Here is a 19,290-nt window from a genome sequence, read left to right on the forward strand (position 1 = left end):
TTCATCCACATCAGACTGAAGTCAGAGGAGAAATGGATGTGCGAAAGGACTCGATGAGCTCCAGCATCTGACCGGACGAACTTCTGATTCACAGCAATCTAGTCTCGAGATCATCGATCCGCAGTTATTCTGCGTTCTGTGTGTTTCGCGGGATCTTTTCCTCATTTCGCGCCTTTAAATCAGTCCGCTCGCAGTTTGAAGCTGCACCGCATGAACGGAGGCTGATGATGAATATAAAACACATCAGGTTCGTCATATAATGGGGATCGAGGACGCGAGCATGAGGAACGGACGGGCTCTGTCCGATCAGTGGGCCGACAGCGTGGTGGTCCGGCCCCGGACGACCGAACAGCACATCACTGTTCACAAGAGGCTGGTGTTGGGCTTCGCCATCTCCATCCTCACCCTCATCATCGTCACGGCCATCGCCATCACGCTTAGCGTCAGCTTCGAGAGATGCGCCGCGGAGAGCAGCGGAGCTCTGGCCGCGAACGGCTCCAGCAACAGTAAGTGGAAACAGTCCCGGGACGGGAACATCAGTCACAGAGACACAGAGGACGGCCAGCAGCCCTGGAGACACCTTCGCTTACCGGCCACCCTGCGCCCGCGCCACTACGACCTCCGACTGTCCGTGAACATGGAGAACTTCAGCTTCTCCGGCGAGGTGAACATTGAGTTTGAATGCGTCAACTCCACGAAGTTGATCGTGCTGCACACGGACCGGCTGGAGGTGGAGAAAGTGTTGGTGTTTTCGGACAGTAAGAAAGCGGGCGTCATGAGGATCCAGCGCCGCTTCCACTATCAGCCCAAGCAGGTGTTTGTGATCGCGCTGCACAGAGAGATGAAGCCTCTCAGAACATACAAGATCAACATCACCTTTCACGCGCACATCGAGCACGAGCTCTTGGGCTTCTTCCGAAGCTCTTACGTGCTGAATGGAGAAAGAAGGTAAAAGAGGTTCAGTGTCCGTCTCAAAAAAGTCTCTCATATGATGATCAGGTGTTGATATAATGTTGTTGCCATGGGAACTACTGATACTGATACTTATGCGCAGTTAAACACAACTTAATCCAAGCTGTGTTTTGGCTGAAATTAACTACTTCAAAATACAAAGATAATATTGCAGTTAATGTTAGGCTAAATCACAATAAATTAATATGGGATCTCATTCAAATAAGAATCTCACTATCATGTTTTAATTCCAAGCTACCCAAGTTTTACAGCAGTAACAATAATAACTGTATTGTTATTTTACCAAAAAACTAGGCTTACTACGCATTGGCTTGCTAGGAGATAAAGATAATTAAAAAACTCGTTAAATTCTCATGCATTGTCATAGATAAATGGCAGTAAAAATACAACACATGACGTGACAGGTTTAACAATCACAACCATCAAGATAGAGGCATGTCCCAAGAAAAACAAAACATCTCTGAATCTTCATCCATAAAATTACCAGCTTTAAAGGGATGGTTCACCCAAAAAGGAAAATTCAGTCATTTACTCACCCTCATCTTGTTCCAAATGTGTATGAGTTTCTTTCTTCTGTTGAACACAAAAGAAGATATTTTAAAGGATGTTGGTAACCAGACAGTTGACATTGTAGCCATTGACTTCCATAGTATTTTTTTCCTAATATGGAAATCAATGGCCACCGTCAACTGTCTGGTTACCAACATTCTTTAAAATATTTTCTTTTGTGTTCAACATAAGAAAGAAACTCATACAGGTTTGGAGCAACTTGAGGGTTAGTAAATTATGACAAGATTTTAATTTTTGGGTGAACTATCCCTTTAAATCTGGTAAGATTTTTTGGATAAACTATCCCTTTAAATCCAGCTTACTGTTAGGCCGTTCACCTGTAAATTCTAGTCTAGCATTATTATATCTGTATGTAATTTTACGTCTCAACAGTAACTGTTCCTCAGTGTTCAGGGAGGTCAGAGGTCACACAGATCTGAACACTAGTTAAACCTCTGGGTACTGAAGTCACAGCTGTGACTGACACTGCGCTCAATGACTCATTTACTGTCACACACTGAGACCCGCATATAGCCTAATCATGGGAAGTTTCCAGCACAGTGATAAACCTTCATAAACCCACACAGTTAGATTTACATCAAAAATAACCTTCAAAAATAAACTATTTATGCAGTTACTACCATTATGCACTAATTTATAAACAGTATATTGATATAATCAATATATAAACAGATAATCCATCAATATAATATAAATAGATTAGCCAATTCAAGTGTTCAGTTCATATGTGCTCCTGTTTAAACGACAACCTATTTTTATGTTTGAAAATCTTCAGATCAGTAGTTCAAATATTTTTTTACTCTTTATGATGCACAGTTGATTATCACAAGCTCATATATGTGTGTTGACTAGTTTTAGAGCCGTTTACAGCCTCATATTCACAGTGATTTCACAAAATATCAACTTCTTGCTCTTGTTTTACGGCTTCTGACTCTTTGTCCTCTGAGGGAAAAAATGGCTCATGTCTGAATCATTGCCGCAGGTTTTCCTGTATTTGAGACATGTTTAAGCCTTCTTTTACCCTGAAGGGTTCGCTTTCATGGACACATTTCATAACCCTTCTGTCTGTCCGCCAGTTTCCTCCTTGTCTTTTCAATAACGGCTGAACCTTCTGCTTCCTATCAGCTGTAAACACAGCATGTTAAAGGCTCAGGGCGATTCATTCTTTTTCTTAAACTTTATTGTGAGGTCTTAATATCGTAATATCCATTGAAAAGCACCTTTGAGATAAATTCAGTATATGTTGATGTTGTTCAGCTCCACAGGCTGCGAAGATCCTTCAGTTTAGTGTAATCAGCGCCTGCTCATATAGTCATGAACACTGAACAGCGGGAATCTCACTGGATTGAGGAAATACTTGTGTTGATGCAATTAGACGTGGGCGCAGGAGTGTTGTTCCCTTTCAGTTGCTCACGTTCGACATAGTCGTACGTTACGACTGATTGGGATCACGCCAGGGAGCCAGTCATCTTCGAGTACTATTGAAATGAAGTTTTATGTAACAAAGTTCGAGAGGAGCACGTTCAGGTAATCAACCAATCAGCTCAAGAGGAAGCCGGTATAAATAAAGCTTTTCCTCACCTCCTGTCTCATGACAAGTGTCTCAGCATCCCTCCACCACCCCATCACCTCACACTCGCCTGGGTCTACCCGAGTAGGGGGAGTACTCTGGGTTTCTTGCAAAATTCCGAGCTCGGAGCCCTCCCCCGGACAGCTAGCCAAATACGCATAAATACAACTTTAGATTTCATGTACGCGTGAACTCGTGAAACGAGCCAATGGAATTGGCGTGCGTGATTTGCATCACACACTCCACCCCCGGGTATAAATACGGAAGTGGATGCACGCACTAGTTGCCTTTCGCTTCGGAGCCGATCGTTTGATGTCTCTGAAGAGGGCTTTTGTTTACAACGAGCGAGTGTGTTCTTCTGGAAGACTCTCCCAGTGCAGCACAAGTACAGCTGTGATCGCGAGCTTTGAGCTCTCAACTGCTGTTTCAACAGCAACAAATTTCTAAATGTTTGTGTGTTCACTGTTCAGTGTTGCTGCGGTCATTTCCCTGTGTGCTCCGGCACTGGTGATGGGTCCTATTTCCTGAAAGAGCAACACAGGTGCGTTTGCGTCTTTTTCAAGATGTCATTCCACCTGTGCCTTTCTGGATGCGGTCGTTCCCTGTTCCTCTCTGACGGTCACAATTGTTACATCACGTGTTTGGCCTTACAACATGCTGAAGCAGCATTTGTGGACGGTTCATGTTCCCATTGTGGGAATATGACTGACGCGGTGTTGAGATTGAGACTCACCTTCATCCGCGAAGCTGAAATCCCCTTTACCATGCCCCACCCCCGGGTGCCGTGTGGGATGGGTGATCGGAGGATAGTGATGGATGTCTCGCCTGGTAACCATTCCCTGTGGGCTCCTCACTCCTCCATCACATCGCAGCCGATAGAATTTCCTGTTGAACGTGCTGGACCCTCTGTAATGGCCTGATCAGCCGTTTCAATTGGGGTTCCCCCAGAGGATAAGATGTTGATAGCAGCATCAGAGGGTGATCTGGCCTTTGGAGATGACGACTCGGCTGCGTTATCTCCCTTTGGGAGCATAACGTTGTCCGGGCCAGATCCAGAAATGTCAGCTACTCTGAAACGGGCCGCCGAGGCTGCCGGGCTCGAGTGGAATCCTCCACCGTGTCCCGCTCAGTCTCGGTTGGAGGATTGGTATCTCGGAGCGGGACGCGCTGGTTCTCAGCTCGCCCCCCAGTGCCTCTCTTTCCCGAAGTGTATTGAGAGATTACCAGGTTGTGGACGGCACCTTTCTCTGACAAAAACTGCCTGAATAGCTTTTTCCCCCTCACTACCCTTGACGGAGGAGCGGTGAAGGGTTGCGAGGCTATCCCTCCAGTGGAGCGGTCTGTCTCCGGCAGTGCACCTGTCTCCGCGGCCGCTGGCCTCTGGACGGGGGATCCTCGTCTCCCCCTAAGGCCTGTGAGTTCTCGTCTGTTCTGACGGGCAGAGCTTACAAAGCCTGTGGGCAAGCCGCCTCCTCTTTGCGTGCCATGGCGCTGCTACAGGACTATCAGGCCAGGACACTCATGGACATGCACGAGGGTAGTCCAGACCGTGTGCTCATAAGTGAGCACCGCATTGCATCCGACCTCGGCAGCTGGGTGCGGTTCGAGGACCCGGTCATCCGCCTTCTCACGCATCCCTGGCCATCTCGTGGAGACAGGTAAGTGTCGTGCACCACACTCAGACCCTGCTTCGGGCCACCTTCAGGCCTTCCGAGCCGGGTCCCTGTCCTCCACCTTGCTGCCCCACCTCGGGTACGTCTGTGGTCCCCTGGCCCGGTTCGTGGAAGCCAAGAATGCTTCCCAACCAGTCCAGATGGCCCCAAACTATACCATCAGCCTCGGCTTGCGATTCCTTTTCGCTCGGCTTCCTCCCAAGCTCAGTGATATTCATCACACCTAGGTGTTGAGCAGATATGCTCCTAAAATTAGTGATATTTATCACTCCTAGGTGTTGAGCAAAGATGCTCCTAAAAGTTATTGACTTTTGTCACACTTGGGTGTTGAGCAAATATGCTCCTAAAATTAGTGACTTTAGTCACACCTAAGTGTTGAGCAGTGCTCCTGTCTTGTGTGCGCACATCGCAGTCTACTGTTCGGTGGATCTCCCCCCCCCCCCCCCCCCCCCCGTTATACTGTAGCTGGAGTCATGCCAGTGACATTCCATTTGTTGTACTGCCCGATCATCCGGCCAGTCCATTTGTGTACTCTCCACATGTTACCTCCCCTGGGGCAGGATGTGGCTTCCGCAGCGTCCCTTCCTTCTATTGATAGGGTACACTTTCCCAGTGGTCCTGTGGAACAGCAGTGACTTCCCTGGCCTAAGCCCTGCCATCTCTGCCTCAAGTTGAGGGGGGATCAGGAGACTTTTGTCTAGGCACTGGAAGGTGGCAGCACTAGTGGCATTTTCATGGGGATCCCAATCAGTCGTAACATACGACTACGTCGAACGTGAGTGACTGAAAGGGAATGTCTCGGTTACGTGTGTAACCCTCATTCCCTGAAGGAGGGAACGGAGACGTAGTCCCTTCGCCACTATCGCTGGACCACCGCTGACTCCGAGTTACACTCGGCTCCTCCGCGAAAAAGCAACTAGTGCGTGCATCCACTTCCGTATTTATACCCGCGCCGCGGGGGCGGAGTGTGTGATGCAAATCACGCACGGCAATTCCATTTCAATTGTATGGCTCGTTTCAATTGTACTCGAAGCTGACTGGCTCCCAGGCATGATCCCAATCAGTTGTAACGTACGACTACGTCTCTGTTCCCTCCTTCAGGGAACGAGGGTTACATACGTAACCGAGACGTTCTGATCTGAACTGATCCTTTTCAGAGTTTTAACAGTTTTTCCTTCTTCCTCTTCACACATTTTCTTCAACCTCACATTGCACGTCAGTGATGTCATAATGAGCAGGTATAAAACATATCCAACAAACTCAAATACCTCCATGTGTTTCACTGCAGGGATTTTCACTCTAACATCCCTGTAGAATCTCCTCCCGTGTGTCTGTTAGTTGTCTGATTCCTCATCAACCCCTGTCTGTTATCTTTAAATAGTGTAAAGCTGTTTATATGATACTCGCATCTATAAAGTGTGAATGAAATGAAGAGGAGGTAAACAGATGGGACATTATAGACTCATTATAGATTGCTCCTGCATGAATGGCTGCTAATGAGAGTAAAAAGTTGTGACAGAAATGCAGGAGCGAGCAGAACACCCCTCCTCCCCCGTCTGATGGTCATGCTGTGGATGGTGAAGGAAAATTCCTCCCTGTGAGGTTTGATACAAGCTTGAATATCCATCAATGCAGCTTTCTAAAATGCAGCTCACTCTTTCTTCTTAAGAACCGCTCATCCAGCTCTTTAACTTCTTTACTTTTATACTCAGACTCACTTCTGATTCTGATGTCCTACATGTGTCTGTATGTAGATTATTAACGCTTCTGTTCCAACTACATGTAAGATCAATTTGGCAGCTTTTTATTATTTTCTTGCCATCTAAATTGGTTCACACTGTCAATTCGTTGACGTTGTGCCGTCACAGATGTGTTTAATGTTTACAGCTGTGACATGCAGAAATCAGATATATCATTATTTCTGTGTAGTATCTCTTATGTTATGTTGACATTTGATGTGATTTAGTTGCTGTGGTTTCTTCACTCCAGAAAGCTCATTAGTGTGATCTAAATGCACAGAGATATGAACAGGGATGGCAGACAGAGCTAATTTACATTCAGGAAAGTCACGTGACAACCAATTTAATGAAGTGAAATGACTTTCCACGGTTGACTCCTGGACTAGTTAAATAACATATATTTCAGCAGAGTTTTCTTTCCTCTTACCTCTATCACGTTCTTATTCTGCAGGTTTCTTGCGGTGACACAGTTCTCACCGACCCACGCTAGAAAGGCCTTCCCGTGTTTCGACGAGCCCATCTATAAAGCCACATTCAGAGTGAGTCTGAAACACGAGAGCTCGTATCAATCTCTGTCCAACATGCCAGTGGAGTCTTCCATGTCTGAGGAGGACGGATGGGTGACCAACCATTTCTCCAGGACGCCCCGCATGTCCACGTACTACCTTGCCTGGGCCGTGTGTAACTTCACCTACAGAGAAGCAGTTACAGAAAAAGGAGTTGTGGTGAGTCGCGTTTTCAGACCCTAAAACTCAAAGTTATTATAGAGATTTTATATTTTATTTTGTTTTCTAAAACCTAGAGAGCAGCATTTTAAAGCATAACAGATGTGCTTCTGACATGAAGGCTGTTCAGAAGGTTTTCTGCTTAATTTGCCAAATAAATCATTAGCTTAGCAACAGACTAGCGTCAAAGTCGATTAATATTAATTGTTATTCGAGTCACATGTGTACAGCGTTATTATGGATTTAATGTAGCTACTATTTATGCAGAGTTTTCCAAATCTGTGACCTGTGAGGTTTCATCTCAGTCAGGATTCTCCCAGAAGGAAGCTTTCAAGAGAGCAAGTTTTAAAACAGACCTATTATCTTGTTCACAGTCGATTTGTGTATTTTACAGTACGTTTCTATAATCAATATATAATGGTTACACAGTGGATAATGGAAATGTTTGTCTCCACTAACATAAGTCCAGTGTCCACAAAGTCATAAACGTGCTTATTAAAAGGGTAACAGTCATGTGTGCAACTGGTGTCCACTTATGCTCATGTCCAGGATTGTGTTCATGACAAACTCTTCCAGGTTTGATATAAAATACAGGAACTTTGTTTGATGTGACGTTGTGTCTTTCATCACATGCACTTAAATGTTCTTTTTTTGACACTGAATCCTCACATTCTAAGCTGCTTCATCTGTCTGCCATTAGAGAGACTCTGTTTATGAGCTTGCGTTACTGATATCACGTTCAGTCATATTACACACTTCCTGAGGGCTTCCTCAGTGGCTTCCGCTGTTGCCCTTGGCCGGCCTCCTCCTCATATTAGTGTAATTAATCCATCTCCTTCAGCATGACCGCGCTCTCCTTTATATCAAATCATCTCTGACTGCAGTGTGTGCTTCTATCTGGGGCATTTATACCCACACTGTGCCGTGTAGCGGTTAGCCGCACACTAGCGTCCCCATCAATCACATTAAAGCGGCAGGGTTGCCCCCTTGCTCCATTCATCACACAGATTCGGCTGTGCGGAGCGAGAGGAAAGATCGTGGGAGAGGAACGTTGGAGAGAAGAGTGGAGTTATTACTCTGGGTTTATGGGGAAACACTGATCTACCACACACACGTCTAAAGATCACGGCACACCCGGCAGCAATTGGTTGGGCATTATGTATTATGGGTTTTTAGGCTCTAGTGGAAGGGTCTAAAACTCAAAAGACCTGAGACAGGTGATGTTCCCCTTTGGCCAGTTGAACAGTTTTACTTTAATACACAATGAATTTTAATTATATACATTTATTGTTATACAGTTATTGCCGCATTTGACTTATCTTTCCCTCATACCCAGTTTAGTACGGTAATGATGCATGAGATTGTATTTCTTGCGAATTGCAGGCTTGTTTGTTGTTGTTGTCATCTAACCTGCAGCTGTGCGCTTATATTTCTACTTAAAGATTTAATGAGCCATGATGAAAAAATTATATATTAGGCGACTGTTTAACAATCCTTTACAGTAAAATAAGTATATTATAAACAGCGAAGGCCAAACAAAAATGCAAAAAGTGCTAAATTATTAGTGAGATGGGATGAACTAATAACATTAGAAGTGCCGTTTGGAACTTTATATTAATGACAAAATGAAATACTCTTCACTTTACTTGCACATAATTGTGCAGGGTTCCTTAGTGTATGTTTTTTCTAAAGAAATTTAATAATTCTCTCTGCCTTTTGAAATTGCTTTTCTTGTAATGTAAACAAGGTTGCATGCGTGGAGAAAAATAATATCCAATAATATGATGGCCTAACATGTTTCCATCCATGTTTTCAATCAAATCCCAGATAAAATCAAACTTGTTTTTTTGTTCATTCTGCTTGTTTATTGTTTCTGTTTGCTTATTGATTCTATTTTTTGTTTGTTTGTATTTTTCTTCAGTTAAATTTAAATATAGAAATAGAAATAAATAGAAATAAATTTATTTCTGTTTGTTTAATGGTTTTGTTTAGATCTTTGTTCTGTTAGTTTAAGTGTTCTGTTGGTTTGTTTTTTGGGTCTGCTTGAGTCTTTGGCAGGTTTGTTTGCATTTATTTGGATATAGGTTCTGTTTGTGTATTGGTTCTGTTTCTTTTTTGTCTGCTTTGGTATTTGGTTTCTTTATTGGTTCAGTTAGATAAAGAATTTTGCTCTCTAAAGACTAGTATAACTAGCAATTTTGAATGAATACAATTTAACTTTAATGTTCCATATCTTGCATTATGTTCTGTTATGACCAAGCCATTTCAGATACAACCCTGTATGTTCTGCAACCTCTGGGAGTAATGTCTAACAATATCTGGAGAAAAATGTATTTTCCAAACCAGAAAATAAATGATCATGCTGTCTGTGGGCCGCTCTCCAAAATGATTTGAAGTCTGAGCTTGGATGTTTGTTTCATCTATCTTCACCAACCTACATTGTTTAGTCAACCTGCTGCTGTGTGTGAATAATGCTGAGTCTTCACACGCCTCTGTTTTAGTGAACGTGACCTTTGTTTAGCCTTTATTGACCACTGGACTCTCTCTAGTCAAGTCAAGTCAAGTCACCTTCATTTATATAGCGCTTTTAACAATACAGATTGTTTCAAAGCAGCTTTACAGTGATAATATGAAATTAATGGATGTTTTGGTTTTACAGCAGCTCTAGAAAAAGTTATTGTCCAGCTAAAGTAGTGCATCACATATTGCAATTTGACCCTCAGGGTCTATGTGGGTTTAAGTTAAAACACCAGCTTATACCAGCATGAATGTCCATCTTGATTTACGCTGGTTTTGTGTTGTATAGGGGATAGAGAACGATTCAAAGAGTGTGAATATGCTTTCCATTGGGGCGAATGAAGTTTTGTTTCACATTAGTGTTACGTGAACTGCCGCAGTGTGCACACAGTCTGCTCCAGTCCAGAGACACGATTGCAGAGGAGTGGATCACGAGCGCGAGTCAACGCAAAACGTATTGGACCTATTTGAATTCTGCACATAATGATGTATTTTAAAGCGATATGGAGGAGATGAGGAGGAGAAACGGTTGGAGATTAGGAGGAAACTGCGGCTTTACCGAGGTCAACGGCTCTGGCTGAGCTGTGATATAAACTAAAAGCTATTGGCTATTTTAAAAAAGGGGGAGGAGCTGTTCGATATGTCCCGCCCTGTCTTCTTGCTTCAGTGGAAATTACGTCAACACATTGTATGCTGCGTGTTTCAATGCACTTCAGTGGGCCTTTAAAGTTCAATTAACCCCATTTAAGTCTCTGTCAAGCTGCCTTCAACAAAACCAAACAAATGAAGCAGTCAGCACTAGAGTCAGATTGAACAATCTCCACAATGGCTGATTAATGAAGCTTCTCTTGATTGTCAACTTGACCACTTTGTCTAATTACAGGTCGATTTAAAATCACATTGATTTGATTGAGCTTTGAATCATTTCCCCAGCCCTAAGTGCCGTCCATTCATCTTTATATCAGACATAGAGCTGATCGATACGGTAGCAACATATGATGTAAACAACACATAATTCAATGTGCATTGCTGCCAGGCTCTGAAACAAAGGCTTGTTTTGCACGGTAACTCTGTTAGTGTAGGAGGACATTCATTCTGACTGGATGGATGCCCGTTCAGAAAGCTGTGCTGTGCATCAGCCTTCGGCTAAAAGAGACCAGGATCATTTTTACTGTGAGAATACATTTCCCACAGAGCCACACCTCACACACTTTCTCTTTCACACTTGTTCTCTTCCCTCTCTCCCTCTTTCACTAATCGTAAATACAGAATAAAGGATCTTGCAATAATGCAGATGTTTTGTCTTTGCTTTTCATCCTGGAAATCTAATTTCTTTTCTAAGACAAAATGTCTAAAATGCTATTTTAATAAATTACAGCTTTAATTAAATTAATTGTTTACATTTTTAAATACATGGAGGAGTTTTTCATCAGCTAGTCTAATAACATTATGGCTTATGAAAAGGTAAACAATTAATTTGTTTACCATAACTTGTTCGCCATAACTCGAATAGAACATTATCCATAAGGATTTTAGACAACTTAAAAGATAAAAGATTAAGCCATGTATCAAGGTAATTTGTTTTACTCTAAGGTGTTTTACACAATTACAAACTTTGATTTAATCAAAAGAAGACTACTTCTTTTATGAGTGAATTAACTACTCACCCCATGAAGCACTGCAAATAACTAAATCGAATCAGAAAAAAACTGTCCAAAATGTTAATTATAAATATAAAAACTATATATTTAAAGTTAATTTAGTCAGCTTATTATGTCATTCTCAATGCATTAAATGTGTGGACTGTTCTTCAATATGCAAAAGTTCTCTAATTGTTGGATCTCTCTTCAGGGTATTACTGGTAGATTAATTCTTTGTTGGAAATCTTTTAATTAAAAACACTGAATATGAGCTCATCTGCCTGCTATCTACAGAAAATAAAAGTTTTTTTTTACATGTGGAGTAGGTGACAGTAATACTTTTTAATGCCTCACACACTTTTGAGGGGTGGCAAAAAGTGCACTTGAATTCACAATTCAAAATTCACACGTCAGATGAAGGCATTTGGCAGATATTTTCACCAAGGATTACTCTTTCAAGTTATCCTTGAGGGAATTCAGGTTAGGAATAAACCCAGAGCCGTACAAGAGTACATTCAGCACCTGACACGATTTGACTTTTGTTCTCCCTCTCTTCGATGTTGTGTAGATTCGGCTGTACGCCAGGCCTGACGCCATCCAGAGCGGATCGGGAGACTACGCTCTGCACATCACCAAGAGACTCCTGCAGTTTTACCAGGATTACTTCAAAGTCAAATATTCCCTCCCGAAATTAGGTAAGACGGGCGGTGAAATGTCTTCAGCTTTGTCAGGCTTCTGTGAAACGGCAATAAATGTTCTTCTCATGGGAAAGCGAGTGATCTTTCATTGTTTCATTTGTACTGCCAGTCGGTTCTGTGTGACTTCCCTTTTTTGCTCGTGTGAAGAGGTGAAGAAGTGTCAATAGCAACTCAGTTCTTGCATTTATTGATCCCAAAAGCATTCTAGGCTGTTGTGTTTGGTGTTGGGAATTAGAGCACACACACCATGTGTGTGGTGTTAACGTGTGTGTAGTTAAGTGTGAGTGTGGTTGTGGTGGACTGGCTCACATCAGACTGTGTCTCGCTCCATTGGGTTCCTGTCAGTTCTCTGACTTCGTTTGAATATAGCCATCAATCTCTCTAGGCGTCTGTCTGTCACTCTCTTCCCCCGCATGCTCTCTTCCTCTCTAAATGTGTGTGTTTGTGTGTTTGCATGTAAGGCTGTGTATTTCAGTGCACATGTAACATTAATCGTGTTCCTCTCGTAAACGCTCTCTGGGAAGCATTTGCTCTGTTTGGTAATAGGGTTAAGACCCTCTCAGTATTCACACACAGACTACATCTCAATGATTTTCTCTCTGAATTTCTTTCATTCTCATTTTCACCTTCTAGTAAATCCAGCGTAAGCTATTAGCTGTGTTCAGGGAACATGGCAGTCGGTCTGCTAGTTTGCAGAAGCTAATGACCATCCTAGACAAGCTAATATGTTTCTAAAACACAGCGACCAGCTTAAGCTTTTCCTGCAGGGGTTTCTAGGACTTTAAATCTGTAACTAAATCTACAATTAAATCCTAAATATTCAGTGGTAATGAGGACAATGTAGCATTCTTGCTAATGTTAGCATGTATTACCTTGTGAAAAATAAGTGCGCTCAAATCATCATGAAACGGAAGTTGCAATCGTCTTTTTTTTTTCAAAACGGCTTCTCAAACTTGAAAAAAAATGTAAAAGGGGACTTTAGTTTGTCATTCAGGAATTGACTGAATCTTTGGATTGTTATGGTTTGCTATTGCTTCTGCTTAACGAAAAAGAAGATATTTTGAAGAATATGGGTAACAAAACTGACTTCCATACTGTAGTATGGAAAAATAGAAGTCACTATAGACGTCAATGGCGCCCATCAACTGTTTGGTTACCCATATTCTTCAAAATATCTTCTTATGAGTTCAGCAGTAGAAAAAAATCATTCAGCTTTCAAACAACTTGAGGCTGAGTAAATGATTTAATTGTCGGGTTAACTATCTCTTTAATATAAATTTAAGCTATGATATATTTTCTTTTAATTGTAAATAACATGCAATTAAGTGTTAAAAACATTACATTGTGTTTAGCACTTAAGTACTGTAAATTCTTTAAGAGTATATTATTTAAAAGTAAAGTGGTCTTTCACAATAGTTAGCAATGGCTCAATAGTCTCTGGCCTTGTGCTGTAAGTTCTGTGCAGGATACGATATAACAGCCCGTTCTCATCCTTTGGCATCATACATGTGACGCTTTGTACATTTCTTCGAAATCTTACGCACATGGCATCCTTTAGCATCAATATGAGACGCAGATCCCAAGGCGTCATAACCGTACCCTACCCCAGACCTAAACCTACCCATAACAGTGTGTGTTATATTGACGCTAAAGGATGCCATGTGCGTAAGATTTCGATGAAATGTCATATGCCGTCACCTATATGACGCCAAAGGATGAGAATGCGTTGGATATAATCAATAACTTAATACAGTATCAGAACAGGTTCGGCATCTTTTAAAACCTCTCAACATCTCCTCGTCCCACTAATGAGTCTTTTTCATTACTGTTGCTCTATTGATTGACGTCCTGCAGGATCATTTCACTGAATCTTTTCAAACATGTGGAACCCTTTAATGAGGCTGGAGATTTTATTCACCTGCTAAAAAGATGGTCACGTCTGGCTGTTAAAATGTCACATCAAAGACGCTGCTTTTGCAAAGAAACAGTTTGTTTTCAACTCAGTTGGTGACCTTTAGATACTTTTGACATGTATGCATTAATGTTGCTTGTCACTGCTAAACTGAGGGGTGAGATGGCTTAAGCGTGAAGTGCGGCTTCATCCGAGAAATGATGTGGACGTAATGAATGCGTCCGTTATGTAAAGACGCCATCTGTGTGTTGAGTGTTGGAGCAGTTGCAGCCCCTCTGGTCTCCAAACAGGGACATTCTGACTTTCTGCTCATGCAAACGAGAAAAATACAGAGAAATGAAATCACAGAGTACAGGTTAACAACGGCAAGCTAGGAGCAGATCACACCTCAAGTCCTTGAAGCACTTTTAATGTGTTTTAAAAGCTTGTTACAGCTGTTTAAAGCTTCCTAACACTTCGGTTTTTAAGATTTATGTAGTCTGAGAGATTTTAGGCCATTTGTTCCTTCTTTGACTTAAAGACTAAAGTTCTTTGTATCCGCGGCTCTTGGCATGTGATTCGTCGCTAATGGCATAACGATTTCTTTCAGAAGAAACAACGACACAAACGCAACACGACCCATTCATCAAAGTGGCCCATTGTTCGCCCGCCGAATCTGAAGCAGAGTCCAATTAGAGCAACTTAATCAGAGCTGCCATTTACTGTGACTGGCAAATAAGAGACAAAGAGCCACTTTCTCTCTTTCTCTGTTCCTCTCTTTCATTCACTCTCTCTTTTAAAGAGGGCAAAAAACTGAATGACAGTAAAAGGATTCAAAGAATGATGCAAACCAGGGGAGAAAATGGACTTTGTTGTCGGGTATAGCAGTTAATACCTTCATATGATGCTCAGAAACCGGTTTCATGCCTTTGACGCAAAAGCTTCCAGAAGCTTCATCATCAGTGAAGAGTCACATGCAGAATGATAATAAGATGAAGAATCAGAGCGGAGTGTGTCTGCATCCATTTAGCTTTCATTACATCAACAAGTGTCTTCAGCTGCAAGAATCAAACTGTCGGATGCTTCTGGGAGTTGTTGTGAGGACGCTCTTTTTAAGTCCCAATGAACAGAGAAATAATCAAATCATTAGTGAGGGTTTGCATCAGAGTTACTTTCACCGTCTGGTGCTCAAACATTGAGTCAGTTTGTATATCAAATGAAATGCTGCTCAGAGATGATAAAATGGTCTCAAATGGTGGTCAAATAAGCCCTTTGAGTGAGCAAAATAACATTTTTTTAACAGAACACTTGTCTATTATTGCATACTGCACAGCACACATAAATAAGTGACATTCAGTTACTATTTTAAAAATATTAATTAAATTATTTAATTAATTAACAATTATTAAAATGTATTATAGTATTACTAAAATAAAATAATCAATCAAGCAACTGCAATTCAATCAATACAGATCAAATATAAGTGAAGTTCATTTAAGATACTGGAAATAGAAGGTCAAGTGCATTGCATTGTGGGAAACAGTGCTGCCAAAAATGTATTTTATAGATTCAGTATTCAATATGGTAGTATGCTATTTAGAATATGTTCAATTTTACTTAATAAAAACATGCTTCATTGTCAATTTTTTTTTATCATTTAAAATCTGACTTGACAGCTGGTCTGTTTGAGTCTACAGTCGAAATGAAAAGTTGAAGACTGTAATGGAGCACATCATCTGTTTGTCAGAATAAAGAGACAGTGTGAGCGTTTGAAGTAGCATTTAGCACGTCCTTTGAGAGGGACGTGATCTTTCTTAGACATTGATCTACAGTAAGTGCTTCTCAGAGAGAGATCAATGATCTATCAAGAAGAGGCCGAGTCGCTCCAGACTCTTCTTAAGTCTGACAGCAGAATCTGAGTGACAGATACGGATGAATGCAAAAGGAAATCCAATGCGTGACAAATGTGGACGGGTTCATTTTCCTTTGCTGGTCCAACCACAGAAGGATCAGCAGTGTGTGTATGTGTGTGTGTGTGTGTGTGTGATGAGATAGACACTGGGAAGATATCCAGTCCATCGAAACTAATCAGACCAATCAAATCCCAGTGTCATTCATTGGCTGTTATTCCTTTTGAACTTCCTGCATGTTGATCCAGGAACAAGTTCCTCTCGGCTGAATCATGTGAAGCGTAGAGATCAGATCCAGCTCAGAATCACATATGTGACTTTCAGATTTATTTAAACCCACTGCATGATGGGAATGATGACATTTATCACAATCACCTTTGGGCCATCCCTACTTTATGAGATTACAGTCAGAAGAGAGCATTCTGGGTAATTTCCTCAGTCATGGGAGATCGGTAACAGTGCCAGAGCTGGAGAGATCAAACTATAGGAATTAATCTGAGAGAATGAGACATTAAAGACTGACAGCAGGACGTCTGAGGACATCTTTAGTTTCAGATACCGCATATACAGTGTTTTCTGAGGTGAGTGATTGATTGTGAGGAGGATAAGACTGTTTTTTATTTCCTTGTTTTGAATGAGTCCATTTCTTCGCTCATTTTTGCAGTTCATGTCCTCTGCAAGGACATCTTTCACTGCTCTATTCTAACCATCCTTATCAATCAATCAATTCAACTGTGACACTGTCATTTCTCTTTTAGTTTGCTTCATCTCGCTCTTTTATTTATTTCTTGCTCGCTCTTTCAGTCTCTTTCCTCCCTCAATCCTGGAACACAAAATCTACTCATCATCCCTCTCTACTTCTTCAAAAACTGAAGCATAAGCTGCACTTTTAAATACCTATTTTTTGTGTCTCGATCGCTATCTCTGTGTGATTGTTCTGGCTCGGGCCCTTAATACAGAAAATCCCAAGGATAATGGTAATCTCTTCTAGAATTCATTAAAGCTAATCATCAAGGTCGGACGAGGGGCGTTTTTAAAGCGCCGCACCATCAATGTGAAAGTGACGGTCATAAAACTGAAGCGTGTTTCACAAGAGATGAAAAATGAGGCACATTATAAAAGAATCACAAAGCCACTGTATGTCTGATGAATGTTAACAGAGTGACGCTCTCCATCCCTCTTCTTTTACTGAGGAACAACTTATAGAGTGTTTGCCAAGTGTTTCTCAAACCTGACCTTTGACCCTTCAAGGTCTTTTATATGCTTACTAATATGCTTTTCAAGAGAAGGAGGTTCAAATTCATTCATTTTAACAGCATTTCTATTATTTTAAAATGTTCCATTATGATTGATGAGCTCATTTTGCTCATAGATCACTCCTTATTAGAGCACAAAATCATAATCCTCATCACAAGACAGAAATCTCCATTTCTCGATTCGTCTGGTATGAAATAAAAAATCCAACCATTAATAACTTTCTTTTCCTCACATTTTAATGAATAATATCCCAGCGCTGACTGAGAGCTTTATGTTTCTCCATTACCAGCCTCTCAAAGCAAGAGCTCATTCACAATGCACTAATACGATAAGTGTGTGTGACGGGGTCTGTTTTATGTTGCTGTTTAGCATAGAAAGTTATTAGATCACTCAAGGTCACATGATGAGCTGTCACATTCATTTTTTGGATGGTGCTAATAAACATACAGGTGTCTGCAGCTTCTCTATTAATATTACATGAGCTAATATTGCATTTCAATACGAGCTAGAAGCCTTCATCATCTAAATATAACAGCGAGAGCAGTTGTTATCCAAAAACACAAGTGTGAAAATATGTCATTAAAGGAAAGTTTGGCAAGTTATATTATTTTTATATATATTTTTTTGCCACAGTGTATTTACCCTTTGGGAAAAAATAAGCTTTTTTTTGTTTTAGTTATAGTTTCTATAATAACCCTGCTCAGTGACCATATCAAGAGAAATGTAGAAAGTTAATATACTTACTAATTTATTAAAATAGGCTATTGTCAATAAAAGCTTGTTAAGTGCATATCCTTCACAACTAATGTTGCTAAAGTGTATTGAATTATTATTTAATTGATTAATTGACTCTCGTTTCTCTCGTTTGCTTGCCGTGAATAGCGCAGTAAGAGAAATCTAGCGTTTTCACAACCTTGCAATATGTTGTCATTTTTCTCACTTGTCATTTCTTGCATTGAGTTCCCTTTCGAGGGAACTCGCGATGCGTCACTTGACGCCTTGGGAACGCCCCCAGCGTGAATGCGTCTGAGCATCAATGTCAACTAGTCCAATGGAAAGAATGAGCGTCACGGGCGGGTGACGTCATGACCAGGAAGGGATAAAGGCTCACCCGGTGAAACGCGGCATTAGCTTCTGCGTCTCAGCAAGCGATCTGTGTTACTCTGTCTCTGTCTATTTATTGTTGTCTGTTACGATATTATTGGGAAGAGTTATGGCGAAACAACTTTACAAACTCTGTGCTTCTCCCTGCCCGCGTTATTTAACGGGTGGGGACACACACGAGCTTTGTGTAGTTTGTTTGGGAGTGGAGCATAGGGTTGCCACCTGTCCCGGTTTTACCGGGATTGTCCTTCTTTTTAATAACCTGTCCCGGGAAATTTACGCACTCTCCCGGGACACTGAATGTCCCGGTTTTCGAAAGGCTACGTGAATATGTATGTTCAAACTGTGTAGCGCGCGCAACGGCAGAGAGCGAGAGACCTTGCGTGTGTGTGCTAGTGTGAGTCGAGTCTGCCTCAAGAAGCGCATAAGAAGCGCATGTAATCTGAGTGTGGAGCGCGCTTGCTGCACGAGGCGCGGGCGCGAGCACTTCCGTTTTTCTATCAACAGTGGAAACAACTTAAAATAGGCCTACTACTCTATCATTTCTGGTCATAGAAAATAAACATCATTCGCAACAATACATCATTCGCAACTACTTTTATTTGTGTAAACTCACAATAACAAGAAAACGTTGTGCTTTTGTAAAATAAAATAAAACAATCAGTCGCGCTCTTTTATGGTCTCCGTGAACTGGATCGCGTCTCAAAATAAACAAGCCCATAGGCTAAAGCTTGAAATGTCCACTTTTAAACGAACAAATTCGAATCAAAAGAAAATACAGTCTGATTATGTAATCCATATGAATTTCTTCTCTAAAGGCGCATCTGCTTTACAGCGGAGATGGAGATATGTTGCAGCCGATTTAGAAAATACTAGTTTATTAATAAACAATTAAAATGCCTCGTTACTTTTTCAGAAACATTTATAATAGCCTATAAATCATCTATAGCCTTAGAAATATAGTGTTTGGCCTTAGAAAACCATTTTATCCATATAATTTGTGAATATTTTAAATGCTTATTAA

General features: G+C 41.3%; 1 protein-coding gene across 1 annotated transcript in view; it reads left to right on the forward strand.

Moving 5' to 3' along the window:
- The first annotated feature begins 202 nt into the window (after positions 1–202).
- The window catches only part of LOC130082679 (thyrotropin-releasing hormone-degrading ectoenzyme-like), a 135,334-nt gene continuing 116,246 nt past the window's right edge, over positions 203–19,290 (forward strand). Inside the window, exons 1-3 of the mRNA XM_056247513.1 lie at positions 203–948; positions 6,976–7,249; positions 11,975–12,101. Coding sequence (XP_056103488.1) covers positions 260–948; positions 6,976–7,249; positions 11,975–12,101 — 1,090 coding nt within the window. The 5' untranslated portion in view covers positions 203–259. The remainder of the gene's footprint in view (positions 949–6,975; positions 7,250–11,974; positions 12,102–19,290) is intronic.

The sequence above is a fragment of the Rhinichthys klamathensis genome, unplaced genomic scaffold (assembly GCF_029890125.1).
Source record: "Rhinichthys klamathensis goyatoka isolate OS25496 unplaced genomic scaffold, OSU_Roscu_1.1 h1tg000048l_1, whole genome shotgun sequence".
Lineage (NCBI taxonomy): Eukaryota > Metazoa > Chordata > Actinopteri > Cypriniformes > Leuciscidae > Rhinichthys > Rhinichthys klamathensis.